At 43.2% G+C, this 24,342-nt stretch overlaps 1 protein-coding gene across 3 annotated transcripts in view; it reads right to left on the reverse strand.

Annotated features, from left to right (window-relative positions):
• Positions 1-24,342, reverse strand: part of abl1 (c-abl oncogene 1, non-receptor tyrosine kinase) — a 48,700-nt gene that overhangs the window by 20,836 nt on the left and 3,522 nt on the right. Inside the window, exon 2 of one of the 3 annotated variants that reach the window (XM_070443594.1) lies at positions 14,006-14,045. The exons of 1 other annotated variant lie outside the window; for it this stretch is intronic. In XM_070443594.1, the coding sequence (XP_070299695.1) occupies positions 14,006-14,045 (40 nt within the window). Of the gene's footprint in view, positions 1-3,543; positions 4,152-14,005; positions 14,046-24,342 lie in introns of those variants that run through there. One more of the 3 variants, XM_023987667.2, reaches the window with a different exon arrangement.

The following is a 24,342-nucleotide window of genomic DNA, read 5'->3' on the forward strand; positions in this document are numbered from 1 at the left end:
TACAAGCACACAACGACGAGAGACCGGAGCCTTGTGAGTCACTCACTGTTGTGCAGCACGCGCCAGGTGATCTAGTTACAGTATGGAATTCACAACTAAAATGTTGCCAGCTAAATATCTTTTAAACTATAACTATTAAGGTAAATGCACAACTGCAGTTTATTTTCTAATTTAGTAGTTAGTTAGCTATTTAGCTAAGTGGTTATCTTCTTCCAAAATCAAGCTTTGTTTGGTAACAGCACAAAATCCCCTCGTGGATCAAGAGCATTGCTATCTAATATTTGTTTTGTGTTTGCAATAAAAAAAAAAAGTAGGTACTTGTATTTATTTATGAGCTGGGATGTCTGTTCTGAAAATACAGTAATTTAGGTTGGAGACTCTAAAAACGTTGCACTGCGCTCATTAGCATTAGTTAGCATTCTCCATGGGATTTTACATGTACTTGTTAGCATTGCTAACCTTCGGTTTACAGAGGCTGTGGGGTTAGAAAATAGCGCCCTTTGTGTTCAGTGTGAAGGTATGACAATCTGGACACCCTTGAAGCCTAGTAGGGAGGTCAAAATAATGGAAAACTTTCAACCAAATCTATTTATTTGGCACGGAGAATGTTTATTACTTCTCCTTTCCATTATCATTCACCTGATAAGACAGCAACATTTTTGCTAACGTATGATGGGGTCCCTGGGTCACTAGTTTGCCTGGGAGGGGGTCCCTGGGCAGGAAAAAGATGAAGACAGCAACACAATTAGACCCAACCAAATCATGAGAAAACAAAAAGATAATTAATTACTTGACACATTGGAAAGAATTAACAAAAAAAAAGAGCAAACTAGAATGCTATTTGGCCCTAAACAGAGAGTACACAGTGGCAGAATACCTGACCACTGTGACTGACCCAAACTTAATGAAAACTTTGACTATGTACAGACTCAGTGAACATAGCCTTGCTATTGAGAGCCAGGTCTGCCTATGTGCACACTGCCCACAAAATTAGGTGGAAACTGAGCTGCACTTCCTAACCTCCTGTCAAATGTATGACCATATTAGAGACACATATTTCCCTCAGATTACAGATCCACAAAGAATTCGAAAACACCACAGTGTGCCATCACAGCAGCAATATTTGTGACCTGTTGCCACGAGAAAAGGGCAACCAGTGAAGAACAAACACCATTGTAAATACAGCCTATATTTATGTTTATTTATTTTCCCTTTTGTACTTTAACCATTTGTACATTGTTACAACACTGTATATATACATAATATGACATTTGTAATGTCTTTATTCTTTTGGAACTTCTGTGAGTGTAATGTTGACTGTTTATTTTTATTGTTTATTTCACTTTTGTATATTATCTACTTCACTTGCTTTGCATGTTTCCCATGCCAATAAAGTCCCTTGAATTGAAGACCCTTATGGTAGAGCGGTGTCCTGTTAGCAGCTGAGTGTGATTGCAGAGCAAAACTTCACCATTCAGACAATGAGCAGAAAAGAAGGTCTCTCAATCTATAATCATTCTGGACATTTGAGAATGACCCAAACCAAAAATCTCAAAACAGAACCTGTATCTTTTGAACTATAGACTTCAAGTGCAAGAGTGAGCATGAGGAATGACAGCTTGATTTCTTAGTGAGCGACTGAAAACAATTGAACTCCAAGGCTATGATTCAATCCGCAAAAGATAAACGCTTAGATTTTGTAGAATAAATATGGGCAGGCGGGGGTTGTCGGGTGAGGAAATAAGACAGATGGAGGGAGATACATATGAGTGTAGTGGATGAGAAATGAGAGGAAGAGGGTGGAGGAGGGGATAGACTGGTCATAAGTGTGTGGGCACTAACAGCCCACCCCGCCTACACATGTTCATTTTACTAACCTCAAATACCTCTGCTCTTAGTGAGGAGTGACAGCAGACTGAGACATACTGCATGACATGGCAGCATACTGAGAGAGAGCAAGAGGGAGAGAGAGAAATGGAAGAAGACTTAAAATGAGGCAAGGAAGAAAGGAAAAAGAGAAACAGCAGTTGCTAGTGGAGAGGCTGGGATTACAGCATATCCTGGCTGGATCACTGGGGGAGATAATCCATCCAGCAGTGATTAAATATGTGTGGAACTCTTGACAGCTATGACAGAGTTGGTATGAACAACAGGGATGAATTAAAACTAACCACAAACACACTGACAGAACAGGGGATACATAGATTGGCCAAGTGGAGTTCATCACTACCTCCTTGACCTCTGAGATCAAAACATAGTGACTAGGGCCATAAGAATCCAAACAACAGTCAAGTTACATGACGTAAAACCAAGCCACTTGAGGCGAAGTCGGAGGGAGGGAAAATAACTCACGCTTGAGCGATTCTGTTGCATCACCTCGCTGTCGACACCTGTGATGGGTGACAAAGAGCTTGACGCTGGATCAAGCCTGAGATCTGGAGGTCTAACCACTGTTTAAAGATCCTATCTGGATCTGGTGCCCACTGTAGACTAGTTCTTCCCCCAGCTCTACTGTGATTAGGTCAAACATTGGTACACTAGACATGAGGGTGAGTGAACCTGCCACACAGAGAGGGACAGGTGTAAAATGCTAGGCTTTATTGACTGCAGAAGAATTTGCCACACAAGGCTATGAGTAATGTAAACAGAAAGAAGGTTAAATTGGGGGCTAGCTAACTTATTGCAAATTCAATAAGTGGACATCCCTCCAAAGAGAGAATTGCATTTTTTTTCTCCAGAAATACAGAAAACTTAATTCCAAATTAGATTGTAATTTCATTTTTGGTCTGTGTGTGTGTGTGTATGTAACCACCACTATATGAAAATGTGCGTTTAAAAAGTTATTGATCAACATCTACTTTGCTGGAAAGTGTTCCAGGACTACAGTATATTGTCTATTAAATCATTTCGTTGCGCAATCCTTAGCACATGGTGCATTTCACAGTCTTCCATTACAAATCAATTAGACTGTTGAAACGCAACGTACCCCGGATTTCCTCAAATTCCATTAATCTTTGATTCAGGCTAATCTATTTAGCGCATCTTTGTTTAAAGTAAGGCCAAGTGTAGGCTTAGAAAATAATTACAATGGCACACTCTATAAGGCCTATAAGTCTTAAACCTCTATAACTCAGTTCAACTTTTCTTTGCACTCAACGTAGAAAAACAATAAACAAGATGCAAATGTTAGCAAAGAGTGAAAAGGAAAGCGTAGATTTAGATTAAACTCTCATAAACAAAAGTAAAAACGAGCCCAGCCTGGAGTCAGATTTCCTTGTATTCTCTCATCCCTCTTTTTCCCCTTCTATTCTCTGCAGCAAGCCAGTGTCTGGCTTCCCTCTCCCTGATGCTCTCCCCATCCGCTTACCAGAGAAACGACAAGAGGCCTCACACAGAGATAGAGGGAGAAGATGCGCCACATTCTCTCCCCCTTCCCAGCGCAACTAACTCCCCTACAGTGTCCTCTCCTTCTCTGACCATCTTTGTCTTTCTCTAAGAATCAATCCCAAACCAACCCCCTACTGCCGTTCCTCAAATTCTTACCTTCCAAGTAGCAGCTGGAGGAGGACGAGAGGCCTTTCTTAGATTTACACCCCACCAATGTCAGGCAAATCTCCAACATTTTCATTTGCTTTCTTTCGCTTCCACTTGAAAAATCCTGTTTGTTTATCAGCCCAGTATCCCTTATGTTTCCTTTTGCCGGGAGATCAACAGAAAAAATTCCGCAGGTCTGTCATGAAAAGACAAAGAACAAAAAAATAACAAGGAATTCTGCTTTACTCCTCTCAGAATCTTTGGCTGTTGTGACCCCCTTTTCTCTCCTCTATTCCACCAAACAAAAGCGAACTCTGTGCTGCCCGCAAAGTCTACAAACTTTGTAGTCCAAGCGGCTCCATCTTTTTTTTCTCTCTGGCTTGGTTAGCTCCTTTCCGGAGGAGGCAGAAGCGACCCAAAAGTGCGCCCGTTCTGGCCAAAAGCTGGCTGGACATGCGGATATGTCAGTTGAGCGTGCAGTAGGGCAGTTCGGATGGTGCCATTCTCTCGCCTGTGCGCGTGTGCGTGTGCTTGTGTGTCCCTGTTAGCATGAGAAGCACAGGGACTCGTGCTACAGGCTGACAACAAAGGGCCTCTTTCAGGCTCTGCTTGCTGCACTGAATGACATCAGATGGCTGGCCCTCCCACAACACACAAGAGAGCAAGAACTACTATACACACACACACACACACCAAGAGGAACGCAAACAGAAACAGTATGCAAAAAAACATCCAAAGGAGAGAGATGAAACCTCTGTTGACAACCAAAATTGAAATTAAAACCGAAAAGTCCATTCTGAAAAGTTTTCTTTGTCCTTCTGTTTGAGAGAGTCACAAGACACTTTTTCTAAAGCCCCTCCTCCAGGACTTCAAACCCCACCCTCACTTCTCCCCCTTTCTCTTGCTCGGTTCTAAAATGTTTACAGGTTAGAGAATGGGGTCTGGAAAATGGCTGGCTTTTTAAAGGCACAATAGTTGGAGCTTGGAGTAGAGAGCTATTACACAGTCAGATAACAGAGAAAAGCCCTCCCTTAACTTTTAAACTACTCAAATAAGGTTGAATTGCCCCGGGCTGTGTCAACTGGAGGTGAACTGTGATAACTGTGAAATCTAATATGTCTCAACTGATAAAATACAGACATTCATCTAAAAGAAACATGCAGGGCCATGTGCTTCTAGGGAGTGAATGTTTGGCCGTTTCTGTGATGAACAAAGAATCATTGGCATTAGTCAGGCACTCTTGCGACATGCCTTTCTCTAGCTCCGTCTTCCCTCAGCTGTCTGTTTAGAGTGGCCATACTGAACTCAAGGATTGGTTGTGTCATTCTTCAGCATCTTATGCCATGAAATGTTATCAACAAGAGTCACTAGAATGAATAGACTATAAAACAGGTCTGCCCACGTGGTCTCTCCAAAACCAGAACATTGACAATAAAAGGTGCAGAGGTAATTGTGGGCAAATTAAGAGTTACCGCTATAGAAAGAAGGCAATGTTAAATATAGGTATTCTTTGGATACATTTCTGACTTCAGTCAAGAGCAGTATCCCTCAAAACCGCTGATTCACTTTCCTTGCCTTTAAGCAGACGCTACATTCGAGTGTGTGTAATACCACTTCAGCGGGTGACTCCAGACTGGCTGGAACCTTAGATCTGTCAGTCCACAGCCCAGAAGCACGCTAGCTGGCTAACACGCTCACTGAAATTTCCAAATCATAAGGAAAAGGAGGAAAATTCACTGAATATAGGCCAGGAGTCTGTTGCTGTAGTCAATCCCATCTATAAAAATATGAGAGTCAGTGGTATAGAAGGTGAAAACATGCCACCAAGGAAGACAATTGTAACAATGTTACTATTGTTATTGACTGTACTTTTGTTTATCCCATGTGTAACTCAGCGTTGCTGTTTTTTGTCACACTGCTTTGCTTTATCTTGGCCAGGTTGCAGTTGTAAATGAAAACTTGTTCTCAATTGGCCTACCTGGTTAAATAAAGGTGAAATTAAAAATAAATAAAATAAAAAAAGAATTCTCCAATCAAGCCATTGATAATCATTTCAGGACTTACAATTGAAGTCGGAGGTTTACATACACTTAGGTTGGAGTCATTAAAACTCATTTTTTAACCACTCCACAAATTTCTTGTTAACTTCTCTAGGATAGGGGGCAGCATTTTCACGTTTGGATTAAAAGCATACCCAAATTCAACTGCCAGCTACTCATCCCCAGAAGATAAGATATGCATATTAGTAGATTTGGATAGACAACACTCTGAAGTTTCTAAAACTGTTTGAATCATGTCTGTGAGTATAACAGAACTTATTTAGCAGGCGAAACCCCGAGGACAAACCATTCAGATATTATTTTTTGGGGGGGTCACTCTCTTTTCAATGAGTTTTCATTGGGAAACCAGATTCCTAATCGACCTGCTTGCAGTTCCTACCGCTGCCACTGGATGTCAACAGTCTTGAGGAATTGGTTGGGGTTATTCCTTTGTGTAATGAAGAAGTACGGCCATCTTGAATGAGTCACATTAAGTGTCCTGTTAGATAGAAGCGCGTGAGCAGAAAGCTGGCTATAGTTGGTTTTAATCCTGTATTGAACACAGATCATCCAGTCTTCAATTTTATCGATTATTAACGTTAAAAAAGACCTAAAGTTGTATTACAAAAGTAGTTTGAAATTTTTTGGCAAAGTTTACAGGTAACCTTTGAGATATTTTGTAGTCACGTTTGAGCAATTTGGAAGCAGTGTTTTTCTGGATCAAACGCGCCAAATAAATGGACATTTTGGATATATATCGACAGAATTAATCGAACAAAAGGACCATTTGTGATGTTTATGGGACATATTAGAGTGGCAAGAACAGAAGCTCGTCAAAGGTAAGGCATGAATTATATTTTTATTTCTGCGTTGAAAACCCCTGCAGGGTTGAAATATGCTTCTCTGTCCTTGTTAACTATTGTGCTATCCTCAGATAATAGCAGTTTGCTTTCGCCGAAAAGCCTATTTGAATTCTGACATGTTGGCTGGATTCACAACCAGTGTAGCTTTAATTTGGTAACTTTCATGTGTGATTTAATGAAAGTTAGATTTTTATAGTAATTTTCATAGTAATTCATTTCAATTTGGTGCTCTGCACTTTCTCTGGCTTTTTGCCAAGTGATACAGTAGCGTCCCGCCTAAACTCAGATTTTTTTATATAAATATGAACTTTACCGAACAAAACATACATGTATTGTGTAACATGAAGTCCTATGAGTGTCATCTGATGAAGATCATCAAAGGTTAGTGATTAATTTTATCTCTATTTCTGCTTTTGTTACTCCTCTCTTTGGCTGGAAAAATGGCTGTGTTTTCTGTGGCCATCTACTGACCTAACATAATCGTTTGGTGTGCTTTCGCCGTAAATCCTTATTGAAATCAGACGTGTTGGCTGGATTCACAAGTGTAGCTTTAATTTGGTGTCTTTCATGTGTGATTTCATGAAAGTTTGATTTTTATAGTAATATATTTGAATTTGGCGCTCTGCATTTTTACTGGCTTTTGGCCAAGTGGGACGTTAGCGTACCACATATCCTAGAGAAGTTAACAAACTACAGTTTTGGCAAGTCGGTTAGGACATCTACTTTGTGCATGACACAAGTCATTTTTTCCAACAATTGTTTACAGACAGATTATTTCACTTATAATTCACTGTATCACAATTCCAGTGGGTCAGAAGTTTACATACACTAAGTTGACTGTGCCTTTAAACAGCTTGGAAAATTCCCAAAAAATTAGGTAATGGCTTTAGAAGCTTCTGATAGGCTAATTGACATTATTTGAGTCAATTGGAGGTGTACCTGTGGATGTATTTCAAAGCCTACCTTCAAACTCAGTGCCTCTTTGATTGACATCATGGGAAAATCAGAAGAAATCAGCCAAGACCTCAGAACAAAAATTGTAGACCTCCACAAGTCTGGTTCATCCAGCTCTGTCAGGAGGAAATTCACCCAACTTATTGTGGGAAGCTTGTGGAAGACTACCCGAAACGTTTGACCCAAGTTAAACAATTTAAAGGCAATGCTACCAAATACTAATTGAGTGTATGTAATGTGATGAAAGTAATAAAAGCTGAAATAAATCATTCTCTCTACTATTATTCTGACATTTCACATTCTTAAAATAAAGTGGTGATCCTAACTGACCTAAGACAGGGAATTTTTACTAGGATTAAATGTCAGGAATTGTGAAAAACTGAGTTTAAATGTATTTGGCTAAGGTGTATGTAAACTTCCGACTTCAACTGTATGTTTACTGCCAAAAAAAGTCTAAGGCTGCAGTTACACAACGCAACTTGCACGGAATTTTTGTGGCTTGTAACCGAGTTGCTTCTTGATTGGTCTGTGAAAACCCTAATTAGCCTGCAATTAATCTGCAACTCGGATGCATCCAGCTGAAATATGTCGACTTTGCAACAGCCAATCAAAACGAATGCTTTTGTCACATGATCCATTCGAAGGTTAGGAACTCCGGCCGATTTGTCATGTCAACAACACAGCTGTCAGTACTGCGGGAACCGTGATCAAGGTGGACAGAAGAGACATTACCCAAACGGGAGCTGAAGTAAATACTGGCATCAAGACTAGTAAAGGTGTTATGTACATGGTTCTGAAGTCAATAAACTAACACTTTCAACATGAACTGCACCAGCTAAAAATTGTTGCTAGCTTGTAAACTCGTTGCTAGCTAGCGAGCTTGATCAAACAGTGTTGGCTACACTGAACAAAAATTTAAAACGCAACATGTAAAGTGTTAGTCCCATGAGTTGAAATGAAAGATCCCAGAAATGTCACATATGCACAAAAAAGCTTACTTCTCTCAAATTTGGTGCACAAATTTGTTTATATCCCTGTTAGTGAGCATTTCTCCTTTGCCAAGATAATCCACCTGACAGGAGTGGCAAATCAAGAAGCGGATGAAACAGCACGATCATTACACAGGTGCACCTTGTGCTGGGGACAATAAAAGGCCACTAAAATTTGCAGTTTTGTAACACACAATGCCACAGATGTATCAAGTTGAAGGAGTGTGCAATTGGCATGCTGACTGCAGGAATGTCCACCAAAGCTGTTGCCAGAGAATTGAATGTTAATTTCTCTACCGTAAGCCACCTCCAACATCATAAAAAAAACTTGGCAGTATGTCCAACCGGCCTCACAACCGCAGAACACGTATAACCATGCCAGCCCAGGACCTCCATATTCACTTCTTCACCGTTGGGATCATCCGAGACCAGCCACCTGGACAGCTGATGAAACTGAGGATTTGTACAACCAAAGAATTTCTGCACAAACTGTCAGACACCATCTCGGGGAAGCTCATCTGCGTTCTTGTCGTCAATAATTGCACTTTATCGATGGGAATTTGAATGCATAGAGATACCGTGCCGAGATCCTGAGGCCCATTGTCATGCCATTCATCCACCGCCATTACCTCATGTTTCAGCATGATAATGCACGGCCCCACGTCACAAGGATCTGTACACAGTTCCTGGAAGCTGAAAATGTCCCAGTTCTTCCATGACCGGCATACTCACCAGACATGTCACACGATGAGCACGTTTGGGATGCTCTGGATCTACGTGTATGACCGCGTGTTCCAGTTCCCACCAATATCCAGCAACATCGCACAGCCATTGAAGGGGAGTGGGACAACATTCCCCAGGCCACAATCAACAGCCTGATCAACTCTACGCAAAGGAGATGGTCCATAATAGCACCGGAGGGGATGGCTGCAGTTTTACGGGCTCCTTAAAAACCATGCTATTTTGTTTGTTTTTCCGAATTGTTTGTAACTACTTATTAAGTACATAAAGTTGCTGCTACCATCTCTTACGGCCGAAAAGAACTTCTGGACATCAGAACAGCGTTTACTCACCTCGAACTGGACAAATACTTTTTCTGTAATGAGTCCACCGCGAAGGGTATACTGCTTTCTGGAGACCAGGCACAAATCCCCGTCATTCGCAGGAAGAAAAGGCGGAGATACAGAGGGAGAAGGTTTGGGTGCCTTGTGAGGATTCGGAGGGGAGTGAGTAAATCTCCTCTACCATCAGTTCTATTGGCTGGCCAACGTGCAATCACTGGAAAACGAACTCTGTAGACCACACTATCTAGCAAGAGAGTTCTCATCTATATTATTCATAGCGGTCTATTTATCACCACAAACTGATGCTGGCACTAAGACTGCACTCAACGAGCTGTATAAGGCCATAAGCAAACAAGAAAATCCTCATCCAGAAGCGGCACTCCTAGTAGCTAGAGACTTTAATGCAGGCAAACTTAAATCTGTTTAACCTAACTTCCACCAGCATGTCACATGTGCAACCCCCTTTACTCCACACACAGAGAAGCATACAAAGCTCTCCCTACATTTGGCAAGTCTGACCATAATGCTATCCTCCTGATTCCTGCTTACACGCAAAAACTAAAGCAGGAAGTACCAGTGACTAGCTCAATACGGAAACTGAATCCTACTACACCAGGTCTGACACTCGTCGGATGTGGCAGGGCTTGCAAACTATTACGGACTATAAAGGGAAGACCAGCCACGAGCTGCCCAGTGACACAAGCCTACCAGACAAGCTAAATGCCTTTTATGCTCGCTTCGAGGCAAGCAACACTGAAGCATGCATGAGAGCACCAGCTGTTCCGGATGACTGTGTGATCACGCTCTCCGTAGCCGATGTGAGCAAGACATTTAAACAGATCAACATTCATAAGGCCACAGGGCGACACGGATTACCAGGACGTGTACTCCGAGCACGCGCTGACCAACTGGCAAGTGTATTCACTGACATTTTCAACCTCTCTCTGACAGAGTCTGTAATACCTACATGTTTCAAGCAGACCACCATAGTCCCTTTGCCCAAGAATGCGAAGGTAACCTGCCAAAATAACTACCGCCCCGTAGCATTCGGTAACCATGAAGTGCTTTGAAAGGCTGGTCAAGGCTCACATCAACACCATCATCCCAGAAACCCTAGACCCACTCCAATTCGTATACCGCCCCAACAGATGATGTAATCTCAATCGCACGCCACACTGCCCTTTCCCACCTGGACAAAAGGAACACCTATGTGAGAATGCTTTTCATTGACTACAGCTCAGCGTTCCAACATCATAGTGCCAACAAAGCTCATCACTAAGATAAGGACCCTGGGACTAAACACCTCCCTCTGCAACTGGATCCTGGGACTTCCCACCCTCAGGAGGTAAGGTTTTATTTTATTTATTTAACACTTATTTTACCAGGTAAGTTGACTGAGAACACATTCTCATTTACAGCAACGACCTGAAGAATAGTTACAGGGGAGACGAGGGGGGATGATTGAGCCAATTGTAAGCTGGGGATGATTAGGTGACCGGGAAGGGTAGGCAACAACAAATCTGCCATATTGATCCTCAACATCAGGGCCCCTCAGTGGTGCATGCTTGGTCCCATCCTGTACTCTCTGTTCACCCACAACTGTGTGGCCAAGCACAACTCCAACACCATCATTAAGTTTACCGATGACGCAACAGTGGTAGGCCTGATCACTGACAAAAATGAGACAGCCTATAGGGAGGTCAGAGAGCTGGCAGTGTGGTGCCGAGCAAGAAAAATGAGATAGCCGTGGACTACAGGAAAAGGATGGCCGTAGAGGCCCCCACCAACATCGATGGGACTGTAGTGGAGCGGGTCGAGAGTTAAGTTCCTTGGTGTCCACATCACCAACAAACGACAACACCTTTACCCCTCAGGAGACTGAAAATATGTGGCATGGGTCCCCAGATCCTCAAAAAGTTATACAGCGGCACCATCAAGAGCATCCTGACCGGTTGCATCACCACCTGGTATGGCAACTGCTCGGCATCCAACCACAAGGCGCTACACAGAGGGTAGTGCGTACGGGCCAATACATCACTGGGGCCAAGCTTCCTGCCATCCAGGACCTATATACTAGGCAGTGTCAGAGGAAGGCCCAAGACCCAAGTCATAGACTGTACTGTCTGCTGACGCACGGCAAGCGGGACCGGAGCGCCTAGTCTAGGTCCAAAAGGCTCCTTAAAAGCTTCTACCCCCAAATACAATAACGAAACGGTTGAATAAACAAATCATGTAAAGCATCAGATGACATGTGCGGAGTTTAGAATTCTCAAACAATATGACAGAAGCAGCTTCAATTTGATTGTCAATTTTAAAATTGCATTTAAGTAGCTTCATCTAACAGCAAAGTTGTTTGACATGTCACTTGCAACTAAAATTGTGTGCAAGTTGCGTCATGTAACTGCAGCCAGATCTGAGATCCTCAGATCGGATGGAAATCCATACTTAAAAAGCACCCACCAGAGGACAATGCCGCCCCTATTTCGATGTAACTCCTGCCCTAGAGCGGAAACGCTCGTTTAGGTTCCAACTCCGAAGAATGACGCAGGCTACGTATTTGGGCCAGGAAGGTACCAGTATCGCGATACTCTTTAGTGTCGTGCCAAGGAAACAAAACATGAAGCGGATTTATCTTCTTTAGGAAAACAGCCCTAATGGTTGTTAAACAGCCTTATGTTGTCATCTAGAGTCACATGTATTTCTTTTCCAAGCTATAGCACACTCTTACGTACAGCTAGTTTTTAAAGGACCAAAGAGTTTGGTCTGCTTCGTGTTTTCATTTTTGCCATGGAAAACAATTTGCGCGATAGTGGTCTCGTCATAGCCCTACTACTTATACATATTCACAAATTGGGGGTGGGAAAGAACGTTGTGATGATTTCCACATGGAGTGGAGAAACAACACATGGGCAACTGACAGCTGTCATTGTAGCTAGCAGCATACTAATCTTATCTAGCTAGCTAATGTTCTGTTGCAGTTTTTATTTAATTTTTTACTACACTGTATTCAAAAGCCAGCTGGCTTGGCTGGTTCTGGATTGGTCATAAGCATTTAGGGACACTTCGGTACAGCAAAGCCAAATAAGCCTGTGCTCATGGTTCTCACAGGGGAAGTGAAATGATAGGCTACAATGACTTTGCTCATCATGATGCACGTCGCAAATGAGACGTAACACCCTGAGCGCATCAAACATGAAAGACCAATACAAATGTAAGAGCACAACAAAATAGATAAACAAGTTCCTTGAATTTTCTTCGCATGTGCCTGTTCATTATAGGATAGACACTTGTGGTTTCTAGCTGCACCAATCAAAGCAGTGAAGCAAGACTTTAGTGGTCAAAACCATTCAGAGCAGGGTTGCAAAAACAACATATCATACAATTATTAATTATAAAATGGTCAGATGTATACTTTTTTTTTAAATATAGACTAGCAACAAAATAAGTTTACATTTACAAATTATCCAATGGATTATTTAAATGTTCTGGTAAAAAATGGCAGTGCAAAGTAAAGCTGTTTGGCTCAGCTCAGTCACCACTCTGAAGAGGAAGAACTTTGCAAGTGTTTCTGATTGATAAACAATGCCATGCTGGTAGGTGGTAACATAAAAAAACATCCCTGAAAAAAAAGGTAGACTGAAAAGTATTTTCCCACTTCAAGGCCAAATATATCACTGACTAAAACACACATTTACTGTCATCAATCATTGTGCAACATCATGGCTATGCAATGCGCATCGTCTTGTGCATCCAAAAGCATCATGGGTTTGTGTTGGTCAACTTTTTCATTCCAGTTACTGTATCTTAACTGTATGACTAATGTAGGGCGTGGAGGGGGATGACATCAAGGCATCTATAGGGCATAGGTTCTCAAAATGGGTTCCGCTATTGAATATTACCAACAGGTTAAACGACTTTTGGCCAAGGGATCCATGGAATAAGTTTGAAGTGTGTAACACAATGTCATATTATTCATCTACAATTTGTTCTTAACCCTGGGAAACATTGGCCTGGGAGACTCACAGGGATATTGGTATCCACAGTACTTCCACTTTAACTGAATACTATTTGTATTTATTTACATAAACCCTGGGTAAGTTAAGCTTTGAAACTGCAAAGTTCTCTCTTATGACAAAATGTGTAGAATTACAGGAAATTAACTTGAAACCTGCTAAATGTTCTCCAATGCCAAGAGATGGGCTTTTAAAACGTTCCTTCCCAGGGCCTGAGACTGTTTGTCCGGCCATGCACTGCCAAAGTCATAGTAAAACCTCTTGTATGCTATTTTTATATCACTCAATATTGTGTTCTGATTATGAGTGGGTTCCTGATGAAGTTGCTATCACAAGAGAGGTCCCAGCTCCAAAAAGTTTGAGAACCCCTGCTATAGGGCATCCTGACACATGGTGTGAGACTTATAAATGACCCAAGTTTCCAGAGCATCCAGTCACATGCCACCAGGCCTTACATCCTCTCAGCCTGGCATGGCAAACGTGTCATCTCGCCAGCACACTAATCAAATAGAAACGCACCTGCTTCCTCCCGAAACTTCATTAACTCACCGCAGTCACAGAGCGGAGGGGATGAGGAGAGATGGAGAGGCTGTAAAAAAAAACAAGGGGGAAAAAGGTTGCAGATGGAGAAATATGAAGCGCATTGTTTGGCCATGAGCTCAAATGAGAATGAATCCATTGCGTTTTATATAATCCGTCTTTCTGTGTGTTAACAGTTAGCCGACATACACAGGATGATTTTCGGGACTTTTCCTATTTTGCCACGTTCATTGCTCCCCTTTTCCAACCCCTCCAACACAGGAGAGATGGGGACGAAACAAAGCAACGTAAACTCCTTTCAGACAACATTTTAGTGTTGACAAAAACCCTTGCAGAGCTTTGTGATTACATGGGACAAGGAAAATATTCAGACCATAGTTATGTCACTTTGACTGTAATTTGACACTTGCCCACCTAGGAATGCATGAGGAAAATTATTAAAGCAAATGTATCTCAAATTTAATACAGATATTCCTCATTTACATATAGTCCCTTCAGAAGTATTCACACCTCTTGACTTTTTCCACATTTAGTTATGTTAAAGCCTGCATTTAAAATTGATTACATTTCAAAAAAAAATTGTCACTGGCCTACACACAATATCCCATCATGTCAAAGTAGAATTATGTTTTTATAAATGTTCACAAATTAATAAAAAATGAAAAGCTGAATAGTCTTGAGTCAATAAGTATTCAACCCCTTTGTTATGGCAGGCCTAAATAACTTCAGGAGTTAAAATGTGTTAAACAAGTCACATAATAAGTTGCATGGACAAACCGTGTGCAATAATAGTGTTCTACGTGATTTTTGAATAACTACCTCATATCTGTACAGGTCTGTAAGGTCCCTCAGTCGAGCAGATAATTTCAAACACAGATTTACCCACAAAGACCAGGGAGGTTTTCCAATGCCTCGCAAAGAAGGGCACCTATTGGTAAAAAGCAGACATTGAATATCCCTCTAAACATGGTGAAGTTATTAATTACACTTTGGATGGTGGATCAATACACTCAGCCACTACAAAGATACAGGCATCCTTCCTAACTTAGTTGCCGAAAAGGAAAGAAACCGCTCAGGGATTTACTCATGAGGCCAATGGTGACTTTTAAACAGTTACAGAGTTATATTTATGTGGAGAAAACGGAGTATGGATCAACAACATTATAGTTACTCCATAATGTATGAACTTTCCAATTTGTAAGTCGCTCTGGATAAGAGCGTCTGCTAAATGACTTAAATGTAAATGTAAATAATACTAACCTAAATGACAGGTTGAAGACTAATTTGTCCAAAAAAAATGAATAACATAATTCCACTTCGACATTATGGGGTATTGTGTATTTAAAAAAAATAAAAAAAGACATTTTTAATTCAGGCTGTAACAACAAAATGTGGAAAGGGTTGTGAATACTTTCTGAAGGCACTGTATATAATCCTGGCAGCTTTCTGCCAACTGCCCTATAGTCTCTTCCAGACATGGGGCTAAGAGCGAGGACGTCAGTCAGTTTATCAAAAAGTCGTCTTAGCGTCTCTCTCAAACACAGAAGATGTAAGTAACCTAAGCTGAACATTTAACACACACGTCTCGCATGTACCAGGAGACTGTCTAACAATGTCACAAATGTCAGCCATGCAAAGCTTGGCACTCGTCCTGCCCATCTTAGTGCAGGAACCTGAGCTATTACACCCAGAATACTAATTAGAGAAAGAGAGAGGGGCGCCCAGCTGTAGTTCATTTCAGCATTTGTAGTGTTATTACACCTCATACTGTTATTACAGTGTCATACTAGGCTCCTCATTCCATCGCTGTGCCTGACCTGGTTACTCCCTCAGCTTCCCTCGGTCAGTCAGACAGTGAGGAACCAGGCGTGTGTGTGTTTACTCAGGGTCACTGGAGAACGCAGCCTGGGTGTCTCGGCCTTGCAGGCCTGGGGATGAGGAAAGGGGTTTTGGGTTCCACATATCCCCCATCAGCATGGCACAGCTGTGGTGGGAGATGGGCCACTCAGGCTTTTGGGCAGGGTAGTGTTTAAGACAACAGGGATGAAAAAATCAATGGTGTGTGCGTGTACATGCATATCTGCCTCCGCACCGATGACTTGGCGACTACATATCACCACTGCTACTCCCCTCCTCACCTCGCCCTTTAGCCATCACTGCCTTGGAGTTAAGATCTAGTAGGAGACCTGTTGCCAAAACAGGATCTCTGTCAGCATTGCTCCATTGGCCCTTTGATACAGGCAGCCCAGACCACCTACGGAGCATAGCTGAAAGACTGATCCCATGTCATTGGTGGATGGGGCCTTTTATGATGCGATGGCCAGATAGCACTGAAGACTCTTTTCTTCTTTGTCGTCGGGGAAATACTCAGGGGGCGCCATGGCAAGGAAGGAGCACCTGTGCTAATCTCCACATCGCAAGCTAGAATGCCGAGACGGTGAAAGCAGTTGAAATGTTTCAACACACACACACACACACGAGGCAGATGCGCACACACACACGAGGCAGATGCAGGCACACACACACACACGAGGCAGATGCGCACACACACGAGGCAGACGCGCACACACACACACGAGGCAGACGCGCACACACACACACGAGGCAGACGCGCACACACACAAGGCAGATGCAGGCACACACACACACGAGGCACACACACGGGGCGGCAGGTAGCCTACTGGTTAGAGCGTTGGACAAGTAACCGAAAGGTTGCAAGATCGAATCCCCGAGCTGACAAGGTAAAAATCTGTCGTTCTGCCCCTGAACAAGGGTTCTTAACTGACTTGCCTAGTTAAATTAAGGTTACATTTTTTTTTAAATAAACATGAGGCACACGAGGCAGATACAAACGAGGCACACACACACACGAGGCAGATACACACGAGGCACACACACACTCGAGGCACGCACACACAAGGCAAATGCACGCACACGAGGCATTACGAGCAGAGGGCGATGCAGTACGAGCAGAGGGCGATGCAGTACACTTGTGTATACACAAACACAGGAATAGGATTTAGAAAACTCACACAGACAGACATACTCACAAACCCAACAATGCCATAATTGAAATCTTTTGAGTAGTGTAGTCTAAGTCCTGGCCAACATGTTCCTTTCCCACTGTAGGGAGTGGTGGCTAGTGTAACCTGTCCAAGTCTTATGGATCCCAAAAGCGTCACTTGTTTTTATGAACGATGAATCACCTGATGCAATAAGGGGGTGAAAAACAATACGGAGTAGGAGAGAGGGCTATCAGACAAGTAAGGCCCACCACGGAATGCAACAGGACGCTGTCACGATATCAGCATTGCGATACTACGATACCAGATTTTTCTTGGCAAAAAATAAATTACGAAGCAGACAACTTGATGGTCCTTTAAAACCTACTTTTGTAAAATAGTGTGTGCTACATCAAAATAAACAAATGTGACTGGGTGACAACATAAGTCAGTTTTTACCAACATTACAAATATTTTCCTTAAAAATGATGCCCACTTCATGTTTTGTTTCCTTTTTTCCCTTACTTCCTAGTATCCCAATATTAGTATTGTGACAACACGTGTGTGTGTGTGTGTGTGTGTGTGTGTGTGTGTGTGTGTGTCTTTCAAGTTTTATTAGTCGTGTGTACGGGATACACATGGTATACATCGTCCAACAAAATGCTTACTTGCAGGTTCCTTCTCGACAATGCTACAACAATAAGAAATAATAAAAGAATACGAACATAAAGTAAATGGCAGTAAGATAGATGCATTTGATCTTTCTGCATAAGTACACTGCTCAAAAAAATAAAGGGAACACTAAAATAACACATCCTAGATCTGAACGAATGAAATATTCTTATTAAATATTTTTTCTTTACATAGTTGAATGTGCTGACAACAAAATCACACAAAAATGATCAATGGAAATCAAATTTATCAACCCGTGGAGGTCTGGATTTGGAGTCACACTCAAAATTAAAGTGGAAAACAACACTACAGGCTGATCCAACTTTGATGCAATGTCCTTAAAACAAGTCAAAATGAGGCTCAGTAGTGTGTGTGGCCTCCACGTGCCTGTATGACCTCCCTACAACGCCTGGGCATGCTCCTGATGAGGTGGCGGATGGTCTCCTGAGGGATCTCCTCCCTGACCTGGACTAAAGCATACGCCAACTCCTAGACAGTCTGTGGTGCAACGTGGCGTTGGTGGATGGAGCGAGACATGATGTCCCAGATGTGCTCAATTGGATTCAGGTCTGGAAGGCGGGCCAGTCCATAGCATCAATGCCTTCCTCTTGCAGGAACTGCTGACACACTCCAGCCACATGAGGTCTAGCATTGTCTTGCATTAGGAGGAACCCAGGGCCAACCGCACCAGCATATCGTCTCACAAGGGGTCTGAGGATCTCATCTCGGTACCTAATGGCAGTCAGGCTACCTCTGGCGAGCACATGGAGGGCTGTGCGGCCCCCCAAAGAAATGCCACCCCACACCATGACTGCCCACCGCCAAACCGGTCATGCTGGAGGATGTTTGCAGGCAGCAGAACGTTCTCCACGGCGTCTCCAGACTCTGTCACGTCTGTCACATGTGCTCAGTGTGAATCTGCTTTCATCTGTGAAGAGCACAGGGCGCCAGTGGCGAATTTTCCAATCTTGGTGTTCTCTGGCAAATGCCAAACGTCCTGCACGGTGTTGGGCTGTAAGCACAACCCCCACCTGTGGACGTCGGGCCCTCATACCACCCTCATGGAGTCTGTTTCTGACCGTTTGAGCAGACACATGCACATTGTGGCCTGCTGGAGTCATTTGCAGGGCTCTGGCAGTGCTCCTCCTGCTCCTCCTTGCACAAAGGCGGAGGTAGCGGTCCTGCTGCTGGTTGTTGCCCTCCTACGCCTCCTCCACATCTCCTGATGTACTGGCCTGTCTCCTGGTAGCGCCTCCATGCTCTGGACACTACGCTGACAGACACAGCAAACCTTCTTGCCACAGCTCGCATTGATGTGCCATCCTGGATGAGCTCACTACTGAGCCACTTGTGTGGGTTGTAGACTCCGTCTCATGCTACCACTAGAGTGAAAGCACCGCCAGCATTCAAAAGTGACCAAAACATCAGCCAGGAAGCATAGGAACTGAGAAGTGGTCTGTGGTCACCACCTGCAGAACCACTTCTTTATTGGGGGTGTCTTGCTAATTGCCTATAATTTCCACCTGTTGTCTATTCCATTTGCACAACAGCATGTGAAATTTATTGTCAATCAGTGTTGCTTCCTAAGTGGACAGTTTGATTTCACAGAAGTGTGATTGACTTGGAGTTACATTGTGTTGTTTAAGTGTTCCCTTTATTTTTTGGAGGTGTATAATACATAAAGCACAAGTAAATCAGTAGTTTTCACAATTTTACAAAAATCCTCATTTGACCCAGACAACTGGCAATGGAGCAACATTTGATATTCCATTATGTTAGGAAGGTGAAGAACAGAAAAGCCTAACTGTTGCGAAAGAAAGAGGTGAGTGGGTGTGCACCAGGGTGGGTGGGGAGAGACGGGAAGAGAGAGTGACAGCGAGAGAGAGAGTGGTAACTGCTGGAATCTTTTCCGCTGTGACAGAACTGACCATGCCTGGGTCTATCTCCCATTTGGTGACCATAGATACCCTGTTAACGGTTATGAGGTCCACCTACATAAAATAATGCATGGTAGTGGCGGCATACTCAGTTAGTTCAGTCTAAACGAGGCCACTTGTATACACTTAGCCCAGACGCAGTAAACAGGGCACACGCAGTAAATGCCTCAGCTCTTTTTACAGGCTATCGACCTTAACGAGACGTCCTGCAGATGTTTCTAGGTCTGGGAGGGAGAGGGTCTGCCTGTCCAGAGGTAGAGAGAGAGAGAGTGGTTATTAGCATATGCTAGGAGGCTGGGAGCTAGAGCGGAGGAGTCACTGGTTGGTTTTCTTTGTGTCTAAGTGGATCCAGATGCAGCCCGAATAGAGGAATAACTGAAGAATAGAGATCTTCCGTTTATAGGCAATTTCTCGCATGGAATAGCCTTGTAATCGAACCCACAAATGCTGATGCTCCAGATACTCAACTGGTTTAAAGAAGGCCAGTTTCATTGCTTCCTTAAATCAGAACAACAGTTTTCAGCTGTGCTAACATAATTGCAAATGGGTTTTCTATTGATCCATTAGCCTTTTAAAATGATAAACTTGGATTAGCTAACAAGACGTGCCATTGGAACACAGGAGTGATGGTTGCTGATAATAGGCCTCTGTTCGCCTATGTAGATATTCCATAAAAAATTCTGCCGTTTCCAGCTGCAATAGTCATTTACAACATTAACAATGTCTACACTGTATTTCTGATCAATTAGATTTATTTTAAATGGACAATTTTTTTTTGCTTTTCTTTCAAAAACTAGGACATTTTATAAGTGACCCCAAACTTTTGAACTGTAGTGTGTGTGTGTGTGTGTGTGTATATATATATAAATATATTTTATTTTTTATTTTTTTTCCTCTGTAATACAGTAGACTAATGTATTCCAAATCTACTCAGGTTGCCTACGAAATAGAGTAGAAAGGCCAGTGCTGAATTACTAGACACTACTCATCTAATAACAACAATTGTACCTAGACCCTAGAGCAATCAATCACCTACGATCTAAAGAATGTTATATTCAAACGAATACAGATAATTAGGCTGGCTACCCCAAGTTCTTTTTCAAAAAGATCACAAATTAGCTTAACCCTTCTTAGAATTTTGGAAGCCATGAGCAAAATGGACATTTGTGGCCACAGCATTCCAATAGGGGACAGAGGCATTAGGATTAAACATGCTGTGACTGGACGGAATTTCTATCACAAGATGGAATTCACATCATAGGTAACAGGCTGTCCACAGGCCAGGGCAGAGGGGGCTTTGTCCGTCATAGCAGAGAGGAGGCAAGGTGGCAGAGAGAGAGAGAGCTCACACAGTGCATTCCTGCCCCGACTTGGAGCGTGTTTCTGCTCCGAAAATCTGGAGCACCATGAGGAGCACCATGAGGAGCACCATGAGGAGCACCATGAGGAGCACCACCAAAAGGAGTAGGGGATGGGGGGGTGAGGAGACGACGAGAGTATAGGGAGAGGGGGATGTGGAGCGGGGCAGAAGCTTTAAATCCTCTCTCCCTTGCTCTCTCTGCTCAGGCGGACTCAGAGATGGGCTGATGAGTGTTTTTTGCATAGGGTTCTGTTGTTGTTTTAACAGCCCTCCAGAGGGCCCGCTGCTGCCCTGCCGGTTAGCACAGCGATGATGAAACACGCTCCTCTGAGCACATTTCACGCAAGGCTTAAGCTTACTCTTCGACTCCGAAGCCAGGCTCTCTGGCCTATGCCAGAGAGCAGTCATACAGAGGAGGAGCAGAAAGTGAAAATGATGCCAAATAAGATTAATGAAGTATGAAGACGTGACCACAATAACACACAGTTAATATGAAGTTCAAAATGGAACATCAACATACATGCATGCCTGAAGTTGTATAGCCTACTTGGAGTTAGAATAAGGTGAGGACAGTATGGCCTAAAAAAATAAGTACAAGCCATTGACCGAGGCTAAACTATGGGAATCTGAACAATCATCAACCAGCCTTTTACAATGTGTTTATAACAACGACAAACACCTAGGCCTACATACCTCTACGATGAAAGGTTCACTGATGATTCAGCCTTGCCCTCAGGCTAGGTAAAGTCCCATCTGCCCTACAGCCTGCATTAGGTAACTAACAATAGTACCCCAGACGATTATAAAGCATGTCTATGCACTGCAAAATGTATACAATGTATTCATTCCATCACTGTTGGCTATTTCTCTAGGACATTAGAAAACTAGTCTTTCAAGTTCCCCATCTAATTCATATGTCACTATCATGACCTTTAGCCAACTCATTCACACGCACTAATGATTGGCTATCGTAGCGATTAGACATGGTTTATCATAATCATCATAACCCATGTTACATTACATGATCAACAAACCTCTGGACTCCATAGCCACCAAACCGGTTTCTGCCACTGGGACCAATTGCCCAAGAAAACAATATGTCTATCTATAATTGCTATGAAACAAGAGCAAGCGAGGGAGACAAAAGGAAAGTAAGAGCAAGGAACAGAAGGGCGCCTGAGCAAAAGAGACCGAGAAAGGCGGGGGGGGGGGGGGGGGCGGGGGGGGGAGAGACGGAGAGAGGGGGGGGGGGGGGGGGGGGGTTGCACCAGCTATTTGAGAAAGGAATGCACAGGAGGTCACATTCCTGACTCTACTGCTGTGGCTTGCCCTATGTTCAACTCTCTCTCTCTCGCTGCAAAATAGGCAATACTATTCTAGCTGCCTCTGGAGCAACACTAATCACATTGTTATTGTCACATGCTTCGTTAAAAAAACAGGTGAAGAGCCACAGTAAAATACTTACTTACAGGCCCTTCCCAACAATGCAGAATACAATCAAATAATTGAAATTTAACACGAGGAATAAATACACAATGAGCAATGATAGCTTGGCTATATACACAGGGTACCAGTACAGAGTTGATGTGCAGAGGTACGAGGAAATCTAGGTAGATATGTTAACATAGGTAGGGGTAAAGTAACTAGGCAATAGCAGCAGCATATGTGATGAGTGTGGAAGTGTGTTGTGTGTGTGTGTGTGTGTACGTGTTGGAGTGTCAGTATGTGTGAGTGTGCGGATAGTGTCCAGTGTGTTTGCATAGAGTCAAAAAGAGTAGATAGTCTGGGTAGCTAATTGGTTAACTATTTAACACTCAAAATGCTTCACACTGGGCCAATTAATGAATAGAAAGGAGGGGTGGGTGGGGTGTACAGATAAGACTGGTGTAGAGTACACTGGTGAAGAGGATATGCACCAAATGTCAAAACACCCCATTATGAATGGAGGAGGAAGTGCAAAACAGAAAAAAGCCAAATGAGAGATTTGGCAAAAGCATCAGTGTTCATTCATTGCCTTCAAGCTAGGCTACATGTAGGCTAAAGGTGTGTGGAGCCTTGAGCTCTACCTATATGGACTGGACCTCAATTTGACACGTGCAAGTGTCAGCGTGAAAAGAGCGCGTTACTTGTGACAACATTTGAATAATTTTTAACTCAAACATTATGGAGGATAGGAAACAAGGAAAGGAGACCATAAGAGAGTGTTGGTACCACCTGCATGCTGTGAACAGCCCCCTAGAGAGAGGGGACATGTCAAGCTAACCTAAAGGAGAGATTCACCCTCTGTCTATACACAGACATACCTGCTTTAGCCAGTCATCAGCTAGGGACTAAAGTGGCTTTGCTGACCACTCCTTTCCAGGTGGTCAAAATGACTCATCGAGGAGGTGTTGCTCAAGCGGGGGCACAAAGGTCGTTACAGAGAATTGACAGTGCAAAATGTAGGGGGGGGGGGCCAAGACGGCCCTCCAACCACCCCCGCAGTGGGACATTCCAACATGGAAACAGATGACATGAGAAATGTCAATATCTACTTACCGGTAAGTTCCACCAGCTAGACTAACTGTTCCAGAACCCTCAAAATAGGCATCAAAACTACATGCCAGCATTAGAATCACAAAATTAAATTTCCTTGACCAAAAATCTCTTCACCGTTCAAGAGTCAGAGTTCCCAACATCAATCACATCAAGAGTCAGAGTCTACGTATCATCCATCTGAACAATCAGATAGTAAAACAGTAACAGACAGTCATGTAGCCTTGTATAGGCCTATTTCCTCTGACACATCAGAGTGCTGTCTGTCTCTAGAGCTAGGCGACGTGGCCAGGACCAGGCCACCAGGGGCCAAACAGCTGGCCGCAGTGAGCGGCAAATCTTACCAGGAGGCGCCTGCTGCCCCAGTCTTCAGGACCCAAAGGGATCAGGGGGTAGCTTTGGTGTCTAGACTGCACAGATTCCATGAGTTCCAGACAAAAGACAGAGGGGGGAAAAAAACAAGGGGTGACTCTTCCATGGGCCATACATGATGAATGCAGCTGCTAGAACAGCCCAGATCCCTGGCATAGGACACCAGGAAGTGGGGGTGATATCACAACATGCCTGCACTAGAGGGGGGTAGGCTAACCAATGCTCCTCATATGGAGAGACTGGAGAGTATATCCTGGCTATCATCCGAAGCAATAGTCTTCAAAATTAGATCATGCTACCCATAATTTAGTGTATTTTACACTAAGTCTATAACATTTGAACGTTTATTATCTCACCGGCTCATTGACCTAAATCAGGCAAGTAGGCCTGCCTCATTAGATTTTTCCATGGCAGGTGCATTAGTTGGTCTATAAAAGACGTACAACAGCCAGTATGCTTCTTATGTTA

This window comes from Salvelinus sp. IW2-2015, linkage group LG5, assembly GCF_002910315.2.
Source record: "Salvelinus sp. IW2-2015 linkage group LG5, ASM291031v2, whole genome shotgun sequence".
NCBI classification, from domain to species: domain Eukaryota; kingdom Metazoa; phylum Chordata; class Actinopteri; order Salmoniformes; family Salmonidae; genus Salvelinus; species Salvelinus sp. IW2-2015.